The following is a 23,373-nucleotide window of genomic DNA, read 5'->3' as shown; positions in this document are numbered from 1 at the left end:
TCAGAGAACAGCTCTACATTAAGAGGAGGAACACAGGGTCAGAGAACAGCTCTACATTAAGAGGAGGATCACAGGGTCAGAGAACAGCTCTACATTAAGAGGATCACAGGGTCAGAGAACAGCTCTACATTAAGAGGATCACAGGGTCAGAGAACAGCTCTACATTAAGAGGAGGATCACAGGGTCAGAGAACAGCTCTACATTAAGAGGAGGATCACAGGGTTAGTGAACAGCTCTACATTAAGAGGATCACAGGGTCAGAGAACAGCTCTACATTAAGAGGATCACAGGGTCAGAGAACAGCTCTACATTAAGAGGATCACAGGGTCAGAGAACAGCTCTACATTAAGAGGATCACAGGGTCAGAGAACAGCTCTACATTAAGAGGAGGATCACAGGGTCAGTGAACAGCTCTACATTAAGAGGAGGATCACAGGGTTAGTGAACAGCTCTACATTAAGAGGAGGAACACAGGGTCAGAGAACAGCTCTACATTAAGAGGATCACAGGGTCAGAGAACAGCTCTACATTAAGAGGAGGAACACAGGGTCAGAGAACAGCTCTACATTAAGAGGAACACAGGGTCAGAGAACAGCTCTACATTAAGAGGAACACAGGGTCAGAGAACAGCTCTACATTAAGAGGATCACAGGGTCAGAGAACAGCTCTACATTAAGAGGAGGAACACAGGGTCAGAGAACAGCTCTACATTAAGAGGATCACAGGGTCAGAGAACAGCTCTACATTAAGAGGAACACAGGGTCAGAGAACAGCTCTACATTAAGAGGAGGATCACAGGGTCAGAGAACAGCTCTACATTAAGAGGATCACAGGGTCAGAGAACAGCTCTACATTAAGAGGAGGAACACAGGGTCAGAGAACAGCTCTACATTAAGAGGATCACAGGGTCAGAGAACAGCTCTACATTAAGAGGAACACAGGGTCAGAGAACAGCTCTACATTAAGAGGAACACAGGGTCAGAGAACAGCTCTACATTAAGAGGAACACAGGGTCAGAGAACAGCTCTACATTAAGAGGATCACAGGGTCAGAGAACAGCTCTACATTAAGAGGAGGAACACAGGGTCAGAGAACAGCTCTACATTAAGAGGATCACAGGGTCAGAGAACAGCTCTACATTAAGAGGAACACAGGGTCAGAGAACAGCTCTACATTAAGAGGTACACAGGGTCAGAGAACAGCTCTACATTAAGAGGATCACAGGGTCAGAGAACAGCTCTACATTAAGAGGATCACAGGGTCAGAGAACAGCTCTACATTAAGAGGATCACAGGGTCAGAGAACAGCTCTACATTAAGAGGATCACAGGGTCAGAGAACAGCTCTACATTAAGAGGAGGAACACAGGGTCAGAGAACAGCTCTACATTAAGAGGATCACAGGGTCAGAGAACAGCTCTACATTAAGAGGATCACAGGGTCAGAGAACAGCTCTACATTAAGAGGATCACAGGGTCAGAGAACAGCTCTACATTAAGAGGATCACAGGGTCAGAGAACAGCTCTACATTAAGAGGATCACAGGGTCAGAGAACAGCTCTACATTAAGAGGATCACAGGGTCAGAGAACAGCTCTACATTAAGAGGAGGAACACAGGGTCAGAGAACAGCTCTACATTAAGAGGATCACAGGGTCAGAGAACAGCTCTACATTAAGAGGAGGATCACAGGGTCAGAGAACAGCTCTACATTAAGAGGAGGATAACAGGGTCAGAGAACAGCTCTACATTAAGAGGATCACAGGGTCAGATAACAGCTCTACATTAAGAGGAACACAGGGTCAGAGAACAGCTCTACATTAAGATGATCACAGGGTCAGAGAACAGCTCTACATTAAGAGGAGGAACACAGGGTCAGAGAACAGCTCTACATTAAGATGATCACAGGGTCAGAGAACAGATCTACATTAAGAGGAACACAGGGTCAGAGAACAGCTCTACATTAAGAGGATCACAGGGTCAGAGAACAGCTCTACATTAAGAGGATCACAGGGTCAGTGAACAGCTCTACATTAAGAGGAGGAACACAGGGTCAGAGAACAGCTCTACATTAAGAGGAACACAGGGTCAGAGAACAGCTCTACATTAAGAGGATCACAGGGTCAAGAGAACAGCTCTACATTGAGATGATTTTGAATCAGTGGCTTCACTTCACTCACACACTTTGAGTGTTTTCTATTAGGTTTTGATTCATTTGGTTTAACTCCTCAATAACGTCATGCTCCTTTGACCCCCTTAGAGGCCAAAGTTGGTTTACGAAGACGTGAAAACGTATCGAGGTCTTTGTGCACGTCTGGGGATTAGTGTTGTGTGTTGGTTCAGTTGCAGGCGTGTACGTGTGTGTGTGTACATGTGTGTGTGCACATGTGTCTACATGTCGACGTGTGTGTGAGTGCGTTACGCACCACGCAGGTCATGTTGACGGAGCTCAGCAGGTTCCCCGTGTGGAAGGCGAAGAAGATGGTGACCATGGAGCAGAGGATGAGGTAGAAGAGGGGCACGTCCACCGCCGCCTGGCCGCACCAGTAGGCCGACGGCATCAGGCCCGAGATACGCAGGGTGGAGCGACACTTGATCTGCACGGAGGGAGAGAGAGCGAGGGCCTCAACGATAACGAGAAGACGACTAAAGAGTTAAAGCTAGGGTCGGCCATTTGGAGAAACCAGCCCGAAGCAGCTCGATTATGAAAGTATTCAGCTGAAAGCGTAGCTCGCTCGCGTTAGGTCTGCCAAACCTTGTAAAATACTCCGGTCATGTGCAATGGCCGCACTAACGCATGCTAGTACAGCCCCGGGAAGTGCTTGTCCAAACAACCACAAAGTCCTACTAACTGATCCAGAAAGAAGACGAGTAGTGTATGTTGTACTTCCTGACACCCAAAAATAGTACTAATGGTAAAATAGCATTGTGTATCATCTTATCCTAGCTATCTTTGTTGTATACAGGGAATGGGTTAACCTAATGATAGTTAGTGATGGCACTTGGTTCTATGAACATCTTTATTGTACCGACAGATATATAGTTTCTCTTTCTTCTGACAAACAGACTTATTGTAAGCCTCTTTGGAAAAGCGTCTCCGAATTGCCTAAATTTAAATCAGTGCATGATTAGCGGAGCTCATACCTCCCGATCGCGTGTGTGGTCCATGGCAAAGTAGGCCGGCATCCCAGCGGCCAACATGCCCAGTATGATGGCCTCGATGTAGACCATGACGTAGGACATGGTGTCAGGGATTTGCTGCGGGTCGACAGAGAGAGAGCACTTCAGTCAAACACGGTCAACCATGCATCAAAAGGTCCAGTGTGGAGGACTGAGGAGTACATGAACAATCGCACGTGAATCAACGAGCCATTCCGCTAACGGACACGTGAGGCCGAGTCCATTGGGAATACGTCGAGAAAGCAATATCCGTAATGTAATAAGGATGTTTTAAAATCCTTCCAATGTACTGCTGGTCAACGGTTGGTGGATCGCAACCAAGTGAAACTACAGTGTTTTGATTTTGCTGGCTGCATTCACGTGATTCTCGTGTGTGGCTGTTGAAAACAAAACAGAACATTATGTATGCTTCACATCGAAGGGCCCCTTGTTGCTAGGGCCCCTTGTTGCTAGGCCCCCGCTTCTCACATCAGGTGAGAAGCGTGGGCCGCCCTTTGTATAGATTAGCTTATGTTGTGTGTGCTCACTAGTAGTTGTCACTTTATTCATGCTTTCTTTGATTTGGCTCCGCTTCTAGTTCTCTATTCCCCTTGGCGTATTTTCAGATTATACTTTTCTAATAAATACACCTTCGTATTAGTTCGCCGTTTTTTGGCGTGCTTTGATGCTCCAGTCAGTTCAAAGTACTTTTGTGTTATGGTTCCCCTACACCCCCTAGACGTAGCCAGCTTACATCTTGGAGCCGTAACTTGATGCTTGGGCCCCTTGTTGCTAGGGCCCCTTGTTGCTAGGTTCTGGGAGGAGAGCACATCTTTGTAGACCATCGACCGGCCTCAGTGCCGTGTACGGTCTCCGAGTGACGCAGCCGGTCTACGTGGATATCTGCCCACGCGCTGAACGGAGAGGCCTGATTGGTCCTCCTGACTCTACTCACGTAGTCGAAGGGTTTGGTCCAGGTCCGGATCCGACCGGTTCCGTTGAGGCCTCGGAGGAGCGCGTTGCTCAGGACGTTGACGGTCATGGGCAGGGAGTGCACCGTGGTGCTGTTGAACGCCAGGCTGTACTCAAAGCCCTGAGACACCAGAACAGAGGGTCAGAGGAGCTCCAGGTCTGAGACACCAGAACAGAGGGTCAGAGGAGCTCCAGGTCTGAGACACCAGAACAGAGGGTCAGAGGAGCTCCAGGTCTGAGACACCAGAACAGAGGGTCAGAGGAGCTCCAGGTCTGAGACACCAGAACAGAGGGTCAGAGGAGCTCCAGGTCTGAGACACCAGAACAGAGGGTCAGAGGAGCTCCAGGTCTGAGACACCAGAACAGAGGGTCAGAGGAGCTCCAGGTCTGAGACACCAGAACAGAGGGTCAGAGGAGCTCCAGGTCTGAGACACCAGAACAGAGGGTCAGAGGAGCTCCAGGTCTGAGACACCAGAACAGAGGGTCAGAGGAGCTCCAGGTCTGAGACACCAGAACAGAGGGTCAGAGGAGCTCCAGGTCTGAGACACCAGAACAGAGGGTCAGAGGAGCTCCAGGTCTGAGACACCAGAACAGAGGGTCAGAGGAGCTCCAGGTCTGAGACACCAGAACAGAGGGTCAGAGGAGCGGCTCCAGGTCTGAGACACCAGAACAGAGGGTCAGAGGAGCTCCAGGTCTGAGACACCAGGTCAGAGGGTCAGAGGAGCTCCAGGTCTGAGACACCAGAACAGAGGGTCAGAGGAGCTCCAGGTCTGAGACACCAGAACAGAGGGTCAGAGGAGCTCCAGGTCTGAGACACCAGAACAGAGGGTCAGAGGAGCTCCAGGTCTGAGACACCAGAACAGAGGGTCAGAGGAGCGGCTCCAGGTCAGAGGGTCAGAGGAAGGGCTCCATGTCTGAGGACAGACAGGTGGGCTCCGCGTCCGGAGGCTCCGCGTCCGGAGGCCACGCGTCTGTACTGAAGTCAGACACGAATACAGAAGCGGATCCAACCTGTTTCCCCAAATCACGGCACGTGCTGAACTATGCGTGAGATCGCCTGCCTGGTCATGTCGTTGGGGAGGATATATTGTCATGCATGTGATTGGTCAAAGTATATCTGGATCTGGGTACTCAAAATGTGTCGAGGAAAAGTACTGATGGGTGGGATTGAGATGACCAACGAGAGAGAGAGCGAGAGAGAGAGCAAGATAATATCTATATCATATAATATATATTTGAATGACTGCGGTGGTTTCTCGACGTCTCTGGTACTTCCACAACAAGTAAAGACTCATAGTGGTGGTTATCTCGGCCATGGTGGAGAAGGAGAGAGAGCCCCTCCCCCTCCTATATGCTTCAAAACAAGAGCAAACTCGCACTTCTGGTGTCAAGAGTTAGACCCGCTACAACCTAAACCTCTCTGTCTCTCTCTCTCTCTCTCTCCCCCTCCCCCTCTCTCTCCCCCTCTCTCCCCCTCTCTCTCCCCCTCCCCCTCTCTCCCCCTCTCTCTCTCCCCCTCTTTCCCCCTCTCTCTCTCCCTCCCCCTCTCTCCCCCTCTCTCTCCCCCTCCCCCTCTCTCTCTCCCCCTCTCTCTCCCCCTCCCCCTCTCTCTCTCTATCCCCCTCCCCCTCTCTCCCCCTCTCTCTCTCCCTCCCCCTCCCCCTCTCTCCCCCTCTCTCTCTCTCTCCCTCACCTTGCTGGATCCGGTGACGTTGATGGCTGCGCTGTGCGGGGCGGCGGCCATGTAGTCGTTCTGCTTCATCAGCTCCACCTTGATGTCCTGGGCCTCCAGGTTGTGGATGAAGCCGGAGATGTCCGAGTCTGGACACAGGGGGGCCACACACGGGTGTGTGTGGGGTTACCTCACGGTACAGATATTTGGGGACATATTGGCTGTAAATTCTGCTTTAAGAACCACAGTGAGAATAAGTTAATATATGCTAGTCCACCTGAGGGCTCCACAGACTACAGCTCTTTTTAAACGGAACCTCAAAACCCATCTCTTTAAAAGAGCATTTAGCTAAACTTTCTTTGAGGTTCCCCTTTTAATATTTTTTTTTTTTTTTTTTTTCTCTGAAGCACTTTGAGATTCTTGAATATAAAGTGCATTATAAATAAAATGTATTATTATTATTATTATTATTATTATATATATATTCTGCAGGCAACTTTTTGGCCCACACTTGATTTTAGGGATGTTATGTACAAGCATGGTTCTCCCGCCACATTGAAACCCATTTACATCTGCATTCAGGACGTTTAGCAAACGCTTTTCAAACGGACCTACAATAAGTACATTTGTCAGCAGAAGGAGAAACAATCATATATCTGTCGGTACAGTAAGGTAAAGTAAGTGCCGAGCACTAACCATCACTAGGTTAACCCATTCCCCGTAGACAACAATGATAGCTAGGATAAGAGTCTATACACAATGCTTGGTACTATTTTAAAGTGCCAGAACGTACAACATACAATAAGGCGTGCCCCCCTGGCCCCCCTGGCCCCCCTGAAACGCTGCCAGTCGGCGCACTCCGCTGGGGGACTCACCGGAGGAGTTCTGGACCAGCAGGCTGGTGGCGTACTTCCTGGGGGCCTGGCTCCTCTTCAGCAGGTAGAGGGGCCGGAACTCGCGGTCCGAGGAGTGGATCTGGATGTGTCCGGTGACCAGCGACAGCATCACCATGGCCAGCACAAACACCTGCAGCATGCCCAGACTGGGGACAGAAAGGAGCTCATTCCCTATCATCCCTCTCCACAGTTGGAAACGTGTGAAGGGTTTTTGTTTGACAACACCCCTCGCAGAGATAAAAACCTTAACAAGCGTCACCACCATGCACCATCCCTCCATTATGTAGGATCAGAGGATGGACATCGAGATGCCAAAATGAACGGCGCCCCCTACAGCCAGCACCAGAAAACACTGAAGGCCAAACCGACGTTCTAACAAACACCAAAAATAAACGCTTGTTCCGTTGGCTGCGGTTCTGCATTCAGATGGAGATGTATCATCCTTATCCCCGCCTCTAGACGAGCCCGTCCTACTAACATGTCCCCGTCTCTAGAGGACCCTGTCCCCCACCCCTCCTCTCTAGAGCAGGGGTGTCAAACCCATTTTGGTTCAGGGGCCACATACGGCCCATCTGATCTCAAGTGGGCAGGACCAGTAAAATAATGGCAAAATAACCTACGTCAACTCCAAATCTTTAGCTTTGTTTTTCAGTACTATGCTTTATCATTCAGCCTTCATTTGTAGCCTACATAATCATGGATCACAAGGATCTATATTAGCACAACACATTTATTCACAGATGGAATTGAAATAAAATGCATTTCACATTCATTAACAACTAGTTTATTTTTATAGAGTTGAGTGAGTGATTTTTACATCTGAACACCTGAACCAACTCACCACACTAAACAAACTCAAGTGGGAGCTATGAAGAAAGCTATCATACTGCCTTGAAAATGTAATGTGCATTTATTGCAGTGCATGAGCAATGAGATTAGGCTACATCAGACCAAACTGTATTGTAGGCTACTGAAGCTGAGAATGATATACTGCACAATATTCATTGTCTTTTAACATGAAACCTGAGTAAACTTATTTTCAAAGATCTGTATTCATAATAGTGCAAACATTTCTGAAAGAGCATCAAAAGAATTAGGCCCAGTTGTACTTGCTGATTAACTTTTTTTTCCCTCACTGCAGTCTATTTGCTGCTGCTGGCTCCTGAAATTTGGCATCTTTTAGCCTTTACGAGTGCATCAATATCAGGTGTCAAATCCTGAGTAGCAGCACATTTGACAAAGTCATTCAAGTGTGTGTTTGTTAACCTTGAGCGGTGCTTGGTTTTATTTAGGTTCATTACAGAGAGCACCTGTTCCCAAAGATAGGTAGTCCCAAACATGGATAAAACCTTCGCAGCCAGGGATGTTAATTTGGGGTACCCTGGCAAGAGATATTGATAAAATGTGTCCAAGCCCACCGACGCAAATATCTCCTTCATATTGGTATCACACTGCAAGTCAATTATCTCGAGTTGGATGCCGGCTGGCATGTCAGAAGGCTTGACTGTAAATGGCGAGCGAAAAACGCTCCTTCCTAGTTCACTGAAGACCTGAAACCTCTGCTCAAACTCTTGCAGCAATCCTGTTATCTTGTCTTTGTGTTGATCCATATCAGCATTACGTCCGGTCGCACACACATCCGTTAGACATGGGAAATGGGCGGTGTCAACGCCGGATAGCTGCGTCTCCAAGAGTGACAGTTTTAACTTGAATGCGGATATGCTGTCGTTATACTGAGTGACAATTATTTTGCGGCCCTGCGCAATTTTGTTACGATTATTCAGGTGCTGTGTAATATCCACCATAACGGCAAGATCCTGCATCCACTGCGGACATTTAAGTTCCTTCACTGGGCTACCCTTTTTCTCCATGTACTGTCCAATTTCCTCTCGTAGCTCAAAGAAACGCTTGAGCACGGCACCTCGGCTTAACCACCGTACTTCAGTGTGGTATGGTAGGCCAGCCTGAATGTCATTATCTCTGAGAAAAGTGTAAAACTGACGGTGGTTCAGACTAGGGCTGGGATAAACGATTATTTTTTAAACGATTAATCTAGCGATTATTTTTTCGATGCATCGATTCATCTAACGATTCATTTTTTCAGTCCGATTCGATTTCGATTCGATTTGATTCTCGATTATCTCCCCATTAATTGACTAATAGCAATTTATACATGTTGATTTACATATCTGAATTCCTTAACATTTCAATACATGTTTATTGCCTTTAAATTCCAAAATAAAAGTGCAAAGTAATGCATTCTTAGAATTCTACGGTGCTCAGTCATCTGCAGCTGCTACCGGGTGACGCCTCTTCAGGTGCTGGTGAATTGCCATGGTGCTAGAATGGAAAGTCATCTCCATTTTGCAAAGACGACATATCACGGAATCGTTTCATTTCACATTAAAGAATTCCCATACTTTAGAGGAACGAGTGCGTGGCGCCTTGCACTTATGAAAGTCTGAGGAGCCACTCGCGTTGCAACTACGCTCCGGCGCCGCCCATCTTTTTTTTTTTTTTTTTTTTTTTTTTTCTTTTTTTTTTTTTTTTTTTTAAATCGACGCGCATTTTTCGCGTCAACGTAATTTATGCGTCGACGTCGTCGATTACGTCGACGCGTCGTCCCAGCCCTAGTTCAGACCTCTCGCTCTGATGAAATCTACAGTTTTTTCAACCACACTCATAACATGATCCATTATTTGTGTTTTGCAACACAACGCTTCTTGGTGCAAAATACAGTGAAATGCCCAAAAATCGTGTCCCCCATTCGCGTTCTGTACTTTCTCTCGGAATTTTGTCGCAACGCCAGCCTTTCTCCCGACCATTGATGGTGCGCCATCTGTAGCCAGGCTGACGGCATGGGACCAGTCCACTCCGACCTTGTCCAGCGCTCCAACGAGAGCTGAATATGTCATCCACTGCTGTAGTGTCCTTCATAGGCACCAACTCAAGGAACTCCTCGGTGATTGTCAAAGTCTCATCAACACCCCGAATAAATATGGCCAGTTGAGCAATATCTGTTACATCAGTGCTCTCATCAATTGCAACCGAAAAAGCAAAAAAATGACTTGATTTTGTCATTCATTTGGCTGCCCTAGTCTCCGGAGAGCTCTGTTACCCTATCTGCGACTGTGTACTTCCAGACTATCGTGGCAAAGGCAGACTTTTCAGGGGACACGAATTCTGAAGCCTTCAGCATCATGTTTTCACAAACTCACCGTCAGAAAATGGCTTGGATGCTTGCACTATCTCGTGAGCAATAAGGTAGCTGGCTTTCACTGCTGCATCACTGACCTCTCGGCTGAAAGTAAAAGTAGACTGCTGTTTCTTCAGACCAGCTAACAATCTGTCTATATCCTCTTTTCTTAGTTGTCCTTTTAAATGGTGATATTTTTCTTTATGATGAGTCTCATAGTGGCGCCAAATATTATATTCTTTGAGCACTGAAACTTGCTGATTACATACCAAGCACACTGCTTTTGTATTCACCTCTGTGAATAAATAATTCTCAGTCCATTTTTCCTGGAAAACTCTGCACTCTGTTTCCACTTCACTGTATTTCTTTTGACAAAGACATTTTGGTAATGGGGATGACACCCCTGATAACTTCTTAATTGTCATCAAATCATCTCGCGGGCCGGATCTGGCCCGCGGGCCCTAGGTTTGACACCCCGTCTCCAGAGGACCCTGTCCCGTCCCTAGAGGACCCTGTCCCCGTCTCCAGAGGACCCTGTCCCGTCTCTAGAGGACCCTGTCCCGTCTCCAGAGGACCCTGTCCCGTCTCTAGAGGACCCTGTCCCGTCCCTAGAGGACCCTGTCCCGTCTCTAGAGGACCCTGTCCCGTCCCTAGAGGACCCTGTCCCGTCTCTAGAGGACCCTGTCCCGTCTCTAGAGGACCCTGTCCCGTCCCTAGAGGACCCTGTCCCGTCTCTAGAGGACCCTGTCCCGTCTCCAGAGGACCCTGTCCCGTCCCTAGAGGACCCTGTCCCGTCTCCAGAGGACCCTGTCCCGTCTCCAGAGGACCCTGTCCCGTCTCTAGAGGACCCTGTCCCGTCCCTAGAGGACCCTGTCCCGTCTCTAGAGGACCCTGTCCCGTCTCTAGAGGACCCTGTCCCCCTCACATGACTCTAGAGGACCCTGTCCCCGTCTCTAGAGGACCCTGTCCCGTCCCTAGAGGACCCTGTCCCGTCTCTAGAGGACCCTGTCCCCCTCACATGTCTCTAGAGGACCCTGTCCCCATCTCTAGAGGACCCTGTCCCCCTCACATGTCCCTAGAGGACCCTGTCCCCCTCACATGTCCCCGGTCCCCACTCACATGTAGATGAAGGCCTTCCTCTCGCGGACCATGTTGAGCATGTGCAGCCAGGCCACGGCGCTGAACTGCTGCCTCCAGAGCACCCGTCCTGCCGCGGGGCTGGAGCGCCCGTCGGAGAAGGTCAGCAGCCGCTGGTCTGTGTCGTCCAGGGAGCAGGAGTCCCCCTCGTCCTCCTCCTGGTCCTGGTTGAACACGCTGTAGTCTGGGGGACACGCACATCAGGACACACACATGGTGACACACATGGTGAGACACATGGAGCCACACATGGTGAGACACATGGTGACACACACACACACACACACACATGGAGACACACATGGTGACACACACACACGAGGACACACATGGAGACACACACGGTGACACACCACACAGACAAACACACACACAGATATACCGATGGTTACACACACATAAACAGACACCATGGGCACACACACACACACACACACACACACACACACACACACACACACACACACACACACACACACACACACACACACACACACACACACACACACACACACACACACACACACACACACACACACACACTCTGGGTTTAATGTGATATGGGAGATTGGGCCAACACTCACCGGCTTGGTCCACTTCTGCCTCGGCCTCCAAGCGGAGGAAAACATCCTCCAGCGTAGTCATGGAGACGCCGTAGTTGACCACCCCGAGGTGTGCCTGGGAGTCGAGCTCAGAGAACAGGCCTGAGGGGGGAAGGGGGGGGCGTTACAGCACTGTGGGCTTTGTGTGGAGAGGACCCCGCATGGCGACTCACTCCTGGGTGTCCACAAAACTCCGTACTGACCGACACACACTGACACAAAATACAGAAGACCGCGCGCGGTCTAAAAGCTCTCCGGCAAAGTCCGTACGTTGATGTCCTTTTGACATGTTAGATTGGTAGCTGGTGTTTTAGTGAAGGCACGGGAGACTGTGAAGATAGTTTGATCACCCAGACCTCTGTACTAAGTGCTCCTGTCTGGTGCTCTCGTTCTCTCAGCTCTTGGTTCCTCTCTCGTTCTCTCAGCTCATGGTTCCTCTCTCGTTCTCTCAGCTCATGGTTCCTCTCTCGTTCCCTCAGCTCATGGTTCCTCTCTCGTTCCCTCAGCTCATGGTTCCTCTCTCGTTCTCTCGTTCTCTCAGCTCATGGTTCCTCTCTCGTTCTCTCAGCTCATGGTTCCTCTCTCCTTCTCTCAGCTCATGGTTCCTCTCTCGTTCCCTCAGCTCATGGTTCCTCTCTCGTTCTCTCCTTCCCTCAGCTCATGGTTCCTCTCTCCTTCTCTCAGCTCCTGGTTCCTCTCTCGTTCTCTCCTTCTCTCAGCTCATGGTTCCTCTCTCCTTCTCTCAGCTCATGGTTCCTCTCTCGTTCCCTCAGCTCATGGTTCCTCTCTCGTTCTCTCCTTCTCTCAGCTCATGGTTCCTCTCTCCTTCTCTCAGCTCATGGTTCCTGCCACGTCCTCTAACCCTACAGCGTGCCCGTACCTGTGAAGGCGTCTATGCTCTCGAAGGGCAGCGTGAAGGTGAGCTCCGTGTCCCGTTGCCGTAGCAGCGTTGCCGTGGGGACGTGTTGCTGGACCACTTCCTGGATGCTCTCCGTCTTGCAGCCGTCATCGAGTGACATTCTGCAGCAGGACACAAACATGACAGGACAAGGGATGATGTTAGTTAGTAACTATGATAAATAAGTTACGTGCATTAGCTGCCCTAAAGAATACAGTGTTCCAACTCTGATAATGTAGATTTTGAATTTACACGTCTTCTTTAAACACAAGATGACATTTTCTTTGAAGACCAAAGTTAATGATAGGATAGATTGGATAACGGCAACATACTCGATGATCAGTTTCTGGTTAATTATATACACCACATTTCAACTCATTTTAATTTAATGGAAATTAATTTAATGTAAAGAAATACATCATATATTTCGTGAACTTTTTGGTGGCGGCCAAATTCCATGATTCAATGACTAAATGTAGCAAATCCCCTGACTTTTCCTGTCCGGGACAGTTTTTTTTAAATTCCCTGACATTCCACAAATTCCCCGACCTGTGGGAACACTGTCATAAGCTTTGTTTAAACTGCGCTTTTTAACCTGACGAATGATCCTCAGGTGCAGACAGCGTTGCTCCAACCACCCAGAACCAGTTTGGTCACTGTTATCAGCAGATCACATGAAAAACAACACAGTGCAACGTATATGCAGTCGTGCATGAGAGTGCCGCCAGTACCGGAGGTGGTATCCCACGCCCCACTTGGTCTTCAGGTAAAGGGAGGAGCCCACACACTTGAGCTGGCCGTGAGAAATCACCGCTTTGCGATCTGGTGGGGAAAGAAAAAAAACGTAAGGAACTAGAACGCAGACAGATTTCTAGTTCAACCTGTGCAGAATCCTGTGACATACCAGGGATCCATTTATTAAGAATCACACAATATCACTTTGTTGTCCGATTTGATCAGAAACTGTGGAGCGGAAATTAAAAATATGACGGAAACGTAGCAGTAATCAAATGTTTGTATAGTATTGTAGTATAGTATAGGAGTGAAAATCTCTGAATACTTCAGAGATCTGCGAGAGATCCACTAGGAGTCATGAATGACGTTAACGTTGTCAAACAGGACTTAAAGCCAGGGGAGAGCGCCAGGGTGCAGACAGACGCAGGGCGTACCGGCCAGGATGTCGGCCTCGTCCATGTAGTGGGTGCTGAGCACCGTGACCCGGCCCGCACGGCGCTTCTTCAGCAGAGACCACACCTGGTGCCGCGAGCACGGGTCCATGCCCGCCGTCGGCTCGTCCAGGAGCAGGATCTGAGAGACCGGCACAGAGACAGAGACAGAGACAGGGACAGAGAGAGAGAGACAGGCACAGAGACAGAGACAGAGACAGGGACAGACAGAGACAGAGACAGAGAGACAGAGACAGAGACAGGGACAGGGACAGGGACAGACAGAGACAGACACAGGGACAGACAGAGAGAGACAGGCACAGAGACAGAGACAGAGACAGGGACAGACAGAGAGAGACAGGCACAGAGACAGGGACAGACACAGAGACAGGGACAGACAGAGACAGGGACAGAGACATACAGAGAGACATACAGAGAGACAGAGACAGAGAGAGACAGGGACAGAGACAGAGAGAGACAGACAGAGAGACAGAGACAGACAGAGAGACAGAGACGGAGACAGAGAGACAGAGACAGGCACAGAGGCAGGGACAGAGACAGACAGGGAGACAGAGACAGACACAGACACACACACACAAACAAAGATGATAAGTTTTGGTTCAAAAGGCAATTTAAATCAAAAACACGGCAAAATAAATAATTCAAAAATGAAATAGTGTTTAATAATCCCATGGGGGGCGGGTCACAACAACGTGGCAGGACACAAAAGGAAAGATGCATTCATTCATTCATAAAGATAAATTCATGCATACACAGATCATCACTGTTATGAGCTCCATTCTGGGCTGAGGTACCTTAGGGTCTCCTAGGATGGCGATGCCCACGGAGAGCTTCCTCTTCTGGCCGCGGCTCAGGTTCCTGGCCTGGGCATCCATGATCTTCTCCATGTCAAGCTCCTTCAGAACCCGTTTCACCTGAAGGAACACACACACACACACACACACACACACACACACACACACACACACACACACACACACACACACACACACACACACACACACACACACACACACACACACACACACACACACCAGAGCTCAAATTATTATTCAACCTTTTCAGGGAAGGGAAAGTATTAAGATTTGTCATATTCTCTCTTCCTTCTTCTCTAAAATATCTTCTTTGATTGTAGATAACGAAGAAGAGAAAGTAAGGTTAAATATGACCTGGGAAGTACCCTGGCTCTGTCCAATGCAAACGCAGCTTTGAATCCCTGAGAGACATTTGCACCACATTTCATGTAAAATCAAATTTAAATCCAGCAATACAATCTATCATCAGCCTTAAATCAATCAGACAGAGGTTCACGATTGATTCAGGCCGATAATAGATTGTATTGCTGAATTCAAATTTAAGATGCTTTACTTCCCGACTTCTGTTTCATACCCTCAACATAACAAAAAAACAATAAATCATATAATATATAATAAAACATAATAATCCTTTAAACGGCGCGCAACGTCAAACACAGAGACCGAATGAAGGTCGTGAGAAAGACTCCCCCCCCGCCGGAGACCGACTCCTCCCCCTGCACGACTCCTCCCCCCAGAGACCGACTCCTCCCCCCAGAGACCGACTCCTCCCCCCAGAGACCGACTCCTCCCCCTGCACGACTCCTCCCCCCAGAAACCGACTCCTCCCCCCAGAGACCGACTCCTCCCCCCGCACGACTCCTCCCCCCGCACGACTCCTCCCCCCGCACGACTCCTCCCCCCGCACGACTCCTCCCCCCGGAGACCGACTCCTCCCCCTCGAGACAGACTCCTCCCCCTCGAGACAGACTCCTCCCCCTCGAGACAGACTCCTCCCCCTCGAGACAGACTCCTCCCCCCCAGACCCACCTCCGCGTCCACGTCGGCGGGCAGGATGCCCTTGATGGCGGCGAAGATGTTGAGGTGCTCCTCCACCGTCAGCACGTCGAAGATGATGTTGAACTGCGGACACACGCCCACCAGCTGCTTCAGCTCCGGCCCCTCGGCCAGGTCCGCCACGGGCTGGCCGTACAGGCTGGCCACGCCCCCGCTGGGCGGGCTGATGCCACACAGGATGTTCATCAGGGCCGACTTACCGGCGCCGCTGTGTCCCAGCAGGGCCGTGATCTGGCCCTCGTAGATGTCAAAGGTCAAGCCTGTGAGGGGGGGAAGCGGAGGGGCGCTTCAGGACAGGACGAGAGGGTCCATCTCCTCATGGGATCACATAAAGGAACGGCTGTCTGGATGACAACCTGTGTGTGGATGACAACCTGTGTCTGGATGACAACCTGTGTGTGGATGACAACCTGTGTCTGGATGACAACCTGTGTCGGGATGACAACCTGTGTCTGGATGACAACCTGTGTGTGGATGACAACCTGTGTCTGGATGACAACCCGTGTGTGGATGACAACCCGTGTGTGGATGACAACCCGTGTGTGGATGACAACCTGTGTGTGGATGACAACCTGTGTGTGGATGACAACCTGTGTGTGGATGACAACCTGTGTGTGGATGACAACCTGTGTGTGGATGACAACCTGTGTGTGGATGACGGCTGGCATTCCCACACAGGTTTAATTTATTGACATATAGTTGCTTCTGTGTGTGAATGACCGCTATATGTCAATAAATTAAACCTGCACTATGTAAAAGTCCCATTAGCATCCCCTGGTGGCTTGAGTTGGAGTCATGGCTTAATCCTTTTACCCCCGGTGGTGGAAAATCTGGTCCATTCGTGGATTGACTCATGGATGGGGGCGCTTTATTCCTGAGAAATGTTCTCGTGGAGATATTGGTGATACAGAAAAGTAACAAACACGTTTATAATGAGGTGAGGAAAGCAAGCGTTTCACTTCTTCCTACTCCGTTCCAGAGATGTTACGTCCTAAATAAAACAAATCGTATCGTTGAGAAGAAATAGCCACGAGTTATCCCTCGTCTCCACACACACACACACACACACACACACACACACACACACACACACACACACACACACACACACACACACACACACACACACACACACACACACACACACACACACACACACACACACACACACACGTTTCTGTTGATGTGAGTAGTGTTGTGTAGGCGGTACCTCTGAGTGCGTTCACCACGCTGTCCTTCTCCTTGAAGACCTTCTGGATGTTGTGGATGCTGACAGAAGCGTGGGCGAGGCAGCACAACGTTAAGCCACAGAAGAAAGGAAGTCAATATGAAGAGAGGTCATGTGAACTAAAAAATAAATGTTATCGAGCTGGGCCCAAAATAAGTTGGGTGTTCAGCTTGTGGGCAGAATGGCTTTCAATCCTCCGGCAAGTCAAAGAAATAAATGAACATGCTAGAGGCCTGTATTTCTGTCCACATTAAGCGAGGTGGTTACCTAAGCAGGTGTTCATCTACCCTTGGTCCAGTAGTCCTACTATGTTAAAGCATCGTGGGGGGGGGGCACAGAGCCTGGGTGGGAAACCAGACACTGCAAGGTGTCCGTTTACGCCTTCTTTCCTGTTTCGCCGTCGTGTGTGACCGTGTGTATGACCCCCTAAAAGCGTAAACGCCCTTGATGTAAGCTCTACTTGTGTCTACAGTGTCAAAGGGGGCGTGTTCACGTGTCGGACTGCGAGGGCCAGGGGGCGTCGGCCTCTCACCGGATGGCCTCTTTGCCTCTGAACTCCAGGGACACGGGCTCGATGGCCTCCTCTCCAGCGGGGGCGCCGTTCACCTCCGCCTCGTACACAGAGCTCACCTCCACGTAACGCTTCTTACGCTGCGACCAATAGGACGGCTTCAGGAAGTAGAGGACCGAGCGCCTCATGCGGAACTCCCCTAGGGGTGGAGCAGGGGACTACAGTCAGATGCACGCGTACATGGATGAGCAATACGTTAAAAGGATCATTCATTATCTTGGAATGTTGTTGTCCCTTAAATGATCACTATATGAGGTTTGAAACGAACAAGAAGAACTCCTTACTCCTTATAGTTTAAATGTCCAACCACGTCAATGTAATGACCCTCAGTCTGACTGGTTACTGACTGTTTAAAGAACGGTCTGTCCCTTTAACGGAATGTCCCTCAGACTATTTAGAATGGGATTTTTCCTTCATAGTGAGGCAATAGGTGATAACGTAAAATTCCTTGTGCTAATCTTTGTTTCCATGTCGCCCAGCCCTACCTGCGTTGGTTTGGTGTGTGTGTGTTAGGGTTGCCGTGTTACCGGTGTTACCGGTGTGACCGGTGTTACCCGTGTTACCGGTGTTACCCGTGTTACCGGTGTTGAGGCCAACACCGATCACTCGGTGTGGCACACCGGCAACACCGAGGTTTCAGGAAAAAATAATAATATAATTATAATTAAGAAAATAAAAATTTGTAAAATAGGCCACAGTTCTGCTCTGTGCGGTGGTGATGAAAATCGAGTGAGTGATCGAGTGATCGACTGAGGGAGTGAGCTAGTAGGCGGGTGAGTGAGTGTGTGTGTATGAATGTGAGTGAGTGAGTGAGTGAGTGAGTGAGTGAGTGAGTGAGTGAGTGAGTGAGTGAGTGAGTGAGTGAGTGAGTGAGTGAGTGAGTGAGTGTGTGTATGAATGTGATCCAGTGAGTACATACCGGGCAGCACCTGGTCCAGGTAGACGGCCAGCAGCAGGTAGAGGCCGCAGTCCAGCAGCAGCATGAGCAGAGGAACGTAGAGCGGGTGGGGCCCGTTGGTCAGGGTGGAGAACACTGCTCCGTCACCCTGGGCCTCCAGATACACCACCTAACACACACACACACACACGCACACACGCACGCACGCACGCACGCACGCACGCACGCACACACGCACGCACGCACGCACGCACGCACGCACGCACACACGCACGCACACACGCACGCCAAGAGACAATGCATTGCCAACAATGCATTGTTAACTCATCAAGTCCAAACAGGTCGTTAGCGTAAATACTTATATGCAAAATTGTAATGATACCTCGGGTACCGTGTGTGTATTTCATGCTTTGTGTGTTTTATATGCCTGTGGTGGCAGAATACGTGTGTGTATGGTAGCAGTGTGTGTTACTGTGTATGGTAGCAGTGTGTGTGTAACTGTGTAAGGTAGCAGTGTGTGTAACTGTGTATGGTAGCAGTGTGTGTACCTGTGTATGGTAGCAGTGTGTGTACCTGTGTATGGTAGCAGTGTGTGTAACTGTGTATGGTAGCAGTGTGTGTGTTACTGTGTATGGTAGCAGTGTGTGTAACTGTGTATGGTAGCAGTGTGTGTAACTGTGTATGGTAGCAGTGTGTGTAACTGTGTATGGTAGCAGTGTGTGTAACTGTGTATGGTAGCAGTGTGTGTTACTGTGTATGGTAGCAGTGTGTGTGTACCTGTGTATGGTAGCAGTGTGTGTACCTGTGTATGGTAGCAGTGTGTGTGTACCTGTGTATGGTAGCAGTGTGTGTTACTGTGTATGGTAGCAGTGTGTGTGTACCTGTGTATGGTAGCAGTGTGTGTGTACCTGTATGGTAGCAGTGTGTGTGTACCTGTGTATGGTAGCAGTGTGTGTGTACCTGTGTATGGTAGCAGTGTGTGTTACTGTGTATGGTAGCAGTGTGTGTGTACCTGTATGGTAGCAGTGTGTGTAACTGTGTATGGTAGCAGTGTGTGTAAGGTAGCAGTGTGTGTGTAACTGTGTATGGTAGCAGTGTGTGTGTACCTGTGTATGGTAGCAGTGTGTGTGTACCTGTATGGTAGCAGTGTGTGTGTACCTGTGTATGGTAGCAGTGTGTGTTACTGTGTATGGTAGCAGTGTGTGTGTACCTGTATGGTAGCAGTGTGTGTGTACCTGTGCGATGCCCAGGGAGAAGGCGCTGGGCGACAGCAGGCAGAGCAGCCAGACCAGCGGCTGGGGGAAGTCGTTGATGAGCACGGTGAAGAGCGACAGGCAGCCGAACACCACGGTCAGAAGGCTGCCCACCGTGCTGGCGAACTTAGGCTTCTTAAACAGGGGGGTCAGCAGGAAGGAGAAGAAGATCTGAGAGAGAGCGAGAGCGAGAGAGCGAGAGCGAGAGCGAGAGCGAGAGCGAGAGCGAGAGCGAGAGAGAGAGAGCGCGCGGTGTCAGTCATGGAAGGGAAAGCCAGCTCACCAGGGGGAGTTAGAGGTAATTAGGAACCGGTAGAGATCATAACCACCCATCCTTTGTCAACAAACAGGAAGCCCCTGCTCATCATGTTTACTGCGATTACTTGGTGTGGGATTCTTTCGGTAACTCAGGATTCGATTGTGGTTCTTTGGGTCACAATTTGATAAAAAAATTATTCTTGATTCAAATTTGATCCTCGATTCAATAAATACATTAAATAATTAGATTGACCAATCAATCTAGTGATCAGGTGATCTATTGATCTTCTGAAAAAAGGAAAGTAAAGTTTGTATAAGATGATGTAGCTTTTATACAAAACACAAAGGGTAACCCAAGACAATATATAAAAATATAGATAAATTAAATAAAGTAATGGTTTTTGGAATTTGTGAATTGCTTGCCTCAGAATCATAGAAGATAAAGCGATTGTCAGGTGAATCCATCCAGTTATTAAGTCAATTATTATGATTCAGTTTATGCTTCTAGCCCCTTCCTAGGCCGAGAAAATAGGGTTAGGGTTAGGGTTAGGGTTGATTGCCAAGTTAGCCTTGGTGTTCTTTATCATTGGAGACAGTTTAACACATTTCATTCCGTCCTTCTAAACTTAGCACAAAAAGTAAGGAAATTTGTGTTTGGTTGATTATTTCTCTGTGGTAACAATGCTTTTTGGAAATAAATCTTATACCGTTGGAAAGCTTGTATAGTTCCCTTTCAAATGGTGCCCCATTTGTAAGGAACATGCACATGTGGGATGAGCAGCAGAGCAGAGTATGTGGGTTGCGCCCATGACAAATTTGCCAAATCTTCTCTACGTCCAAAATTCCGAACTACCACTTTAAGTCATAAATCCTCTTGAACAAACATCGGTCAAACGGATCATAAAGCGGTGCATTGTGGGTAACGATGACAACGCCGCGTTTCCGGGGGAGGGAGGGAGGGGCTACTCACGGAGGAGATGCCGTAGAGGAAGATGAGCAGGAAGATGACGAAGAAGTCGCTGTTGGGGAAGAGCGCCGTGTAGGTGGCGATGAGCGCCATCAGGACGGACATGACGAGGACCAGGCCCGCATACAGCAGGCCCCAGGACAGCCTGGAAGGACCGGCAGACACAGACACTCAGACATCCTGACGGGGGGCCGCAGGAGGCAGAGCGGGTCGGCTGGTAACCTGAAGGGCGCCGGTCCGATCCCCGGCTCCTCCCAGCTGAACGGAGGAGGGTGGAGGCGTCCCTGAGCGAGACGCCTCCCCCTGACCGCCGCTGACCAGCCGGCTGTCGCCCTGCGGGGCTGACTCCGCCGTCGGGGGGGGATGTGTGCGTGAACGGGTGCATGTGAGGCCGTGTTGTAAAGAGCTTTGAGCGGCCGCTGGTTAGAAAAGCACTGAATAAATGCAGTCCGTTTACCGTTACGCATCCAGAGACACCAAGATGTCGTCTGAAGCACTTGCACCTTTTTTATATTCCTGTTTACAGTACACGGCCAAATAGAACGGCAAAACATTATTTAGATTTATTGATTATCTTTAGCCCGAATTTTTTTTTTACTCAGGGAAAAAAGTAGGAAAGTAGAAATAGAGAACCCGTTCCATCGATGTCCCACGTGTATGTTCCTCTGAGACCCAGCCTCAGGGGAACCTCCGGGTCCCGGCCTCAGGGGAACCTCTGAGACCCGGCCTCAGGGGAACCTCCGGGTCCCGGCCTCAGGGGAACCTCCGGGTCCCGGCCTCAGGGGAACCTCTGAGACCCGGCCTCAGGGGAACCTCCGGGTCCCGGCCTCAGGGGAACCTCCGGGTCCCGGCCTCAGGGGAACCTCTGAGACCCAGCCTCAGGGGAACCTCTGGGTCCCGGCCTCAGGGGAACCTCTGGGTCCCGGCCTCAGGGGAACCTCTGGGTCCCGGCCTCAGGGGAACCTCTGAGACCCAGCCTCAGGGGAACCTCTGAGACCCAGCCTCAGGGGAACCTCTGAGACCCAGCCTCAGGGGAACCTCTGGGGAACCTCTGGGTCCCGGCCTCAGGGGAACCTCTGGGACCCGGCCTCAGGGGAACCTCTGAGACCCGGCCTCAGGGGAACCTCCGGGTCCTCACCAGAAGGCCGTGTCGTACAGGCCCATCATGGTCATGGTGTCCTTCAGACGCTGCTCCTTCTCCGCCACCACGTTGACGATGAGGAAGGTGACGAAGGGCGTGAAGGTCAGCACCAGGTAGATGGAGATCAGGGCGTGGGAGAACTTCTGCACCTCCACCGAGCCCGGCTGGCCCATCATCACCACCCGCAGGTTCATCTCGCTCCACACCGAGCGCTTGGTCTGCATCTGGCAGCACGCATAGGAGGACACGGACATATAAGGGCAGGGACATATAAGGGCAGGGACATATAAGGACAGGGACATATAAGGGCAGGGACATATAAGGGCAGGGACATATAAGGGCAGGGACATATAAGGGCAGGGACATATAAGGACTGGGACATATAAGGACAGGGACATATAAGGACAGGGACATATAGGGACAGGGACATATAAGGACACAGACATATAAGGACACAGACATATAAGGGCAGGGACATATAAGGACACGGACATATAAGGACACGGACCAATGAGGACACGGACCAATGAGGACACGGACCAATGAGGACACGGACCAATCAGGGCACGGACCAATCAGGACATGGACCAATGACCTGAGCGGGGTACCCCCTCCCCAGACAGGGCCCAGTGGGGTACCCCCTCCCCAGACAGGGCCCAGTGGTGTGGGGTACCCCTCCCCAGACTGGGCCCAGTGGGGCATAGACATCCTATACATCAACGCAGCATCGGCTGCTGGGACGCGAGAAATGCGGCCGCCATCTTGAAGTGGGGATGGGAGCCAGGGAGCAGCATAGAGCCCGAGGGGAGGTTGGAACAGAGGATGTATCTCTGCTTGGGGAACAGTTTGGCATCGACAGCCACCATTCAGACTTGTTATCATTGGGTGTGTCTGTGTCTCATAAGATAAGGCTGCTCCACATTGCCAAACTCGCCTCTCTTGAACTTCAGAAAGGAAGCACGAGAAAGAAGCTGTGCAGAACAGTCCTCTTTCAGGGTTTTAATCCCACACAGATATTGATATTTTTTACATTCACATTGCCTTGCATACATTACATTGGTCCGTCTGCATTTACCCTGACTGCTTTTTATTGTATTTTGAATTTCACTCGTTTTGGTCTGATCATTTCCCTGCATCAATTCCCACCTGCAAACTCCAGTCCATTCCATCCATCCATCCACAAATAAACATTCCATCAGCAGATTTGTATCATGACGCATTCTCATTTTAGGCAAAGTATAAGACAATACTTTCTTAACAGTATAATTGTAACCATGATATAAATGGAGTCATTCAAGTAACAATATTCAAATACTAACATTGTTGGGTAAGACAGAATTTGGTTTTATCTGAATCCAGTGAAACAGATTGGTGGTTTTAGCTGATATAAAAACTTTCAGGTGTTTATATATGTTGTAGTATTTGGCAGACGCTTTATTCGAAGGTGACATACATAAAAAATACAGATAAA

At 49.6% G+C, this 23,373-nt stretch overlaps 1 protein-coding gene across 1 annotated transcript in view; it reads right to left on the bottom strand.

The window, feature by feature from the left end:
• Window positions 1-23,373, bottom strand: part of abca5 (ATP-binding cassette, sub-family A (ABC1), member 5) — a 45,276-nt gene that overhangs the window by 14,728 nt on the left and 7,175 nt on the right. Inside the window, exons 6-23 of the mRNA XM_060037707.1 lie at window positions 21,900-22,126; window positions 20,765-20,906; window positions 19,519-19,707; window positions 18,305-18,452; window positions 17,347-17,524; window positions 16,797-16,855; window positions 15,560-15,846; window positions 14,510-14,629; window positions 13,698-13,836; window positions 13,260-13,350; window positions 12,511-12,650; window positions 11,613-11,732; window positions 11,011-11,212; window positions 6,675-6,841; window positions 5,821-5,948; window positions 4,111-4,248; window positions 3,141-3,254; window positions 2,423-2,593 (exon numbers count right to left, since the gene is read on the bottom strand). Coding sequence (XP_059893690.1) covers window positions 2,423-2,593; window positions 3,141-3,254; window positions 4,111-4,248; window positions 5,821-5,948; window positions 6,675-6,841; window positions 11,011-11,212; window positions 11,613-11,732; window positions 12,511-12,650; window positions 13,260-13,350; window positions 13,698-13,836; window positions 14,510-14,629; window positions 15,560-15,846; window positions 16,797-16,855; window positions 17,347-17,524; window positions 18,305-18,452; window positions 19,519-19,707; window positions 20,765-20,906; window positions 21,900-22,126 — 2,760 coding nt within the window. The remainder of the gene's footprint in view (window positions 1-2,422; window positions 2,594-3,140; window positions 3,255-4,110; window positions 4,249-5,820; window positions 5,949-6,674; window positions 6,842-11,010; window positions 11,213-11,612; window positions 11,733-12,510; window positions 12,651-13,259; window positions 13,351-13,697; window positions 13,837-14,509; window positions 14,630-15,559; window positions 15,847-16,796; window positions 16,856-17,346; window positions 17,525-18,304; window positions 18,453-19,518; window positions 19,708-20,764; window positions 20,907-21,899; window positions 22,127-23,373) is intronic.

The sequence above is a fragment of the Gadus macrocephalus genome, chromosome 18, assembly GCF_031168955.1.
Source record: "Gadus macrocephalus chromosome 18, ASM3116895v1".
Classification (NCBI taxonomy): domain Eukaryota; kingdom Metazoa; phylum Chordata; class Actinopteri; order Gadiformes; family Gadidae; genus Gadus; species Gadus macrocephalus.
This window is presented reverse-complemented; position numbering and strand designations above follow the sequence as displayed.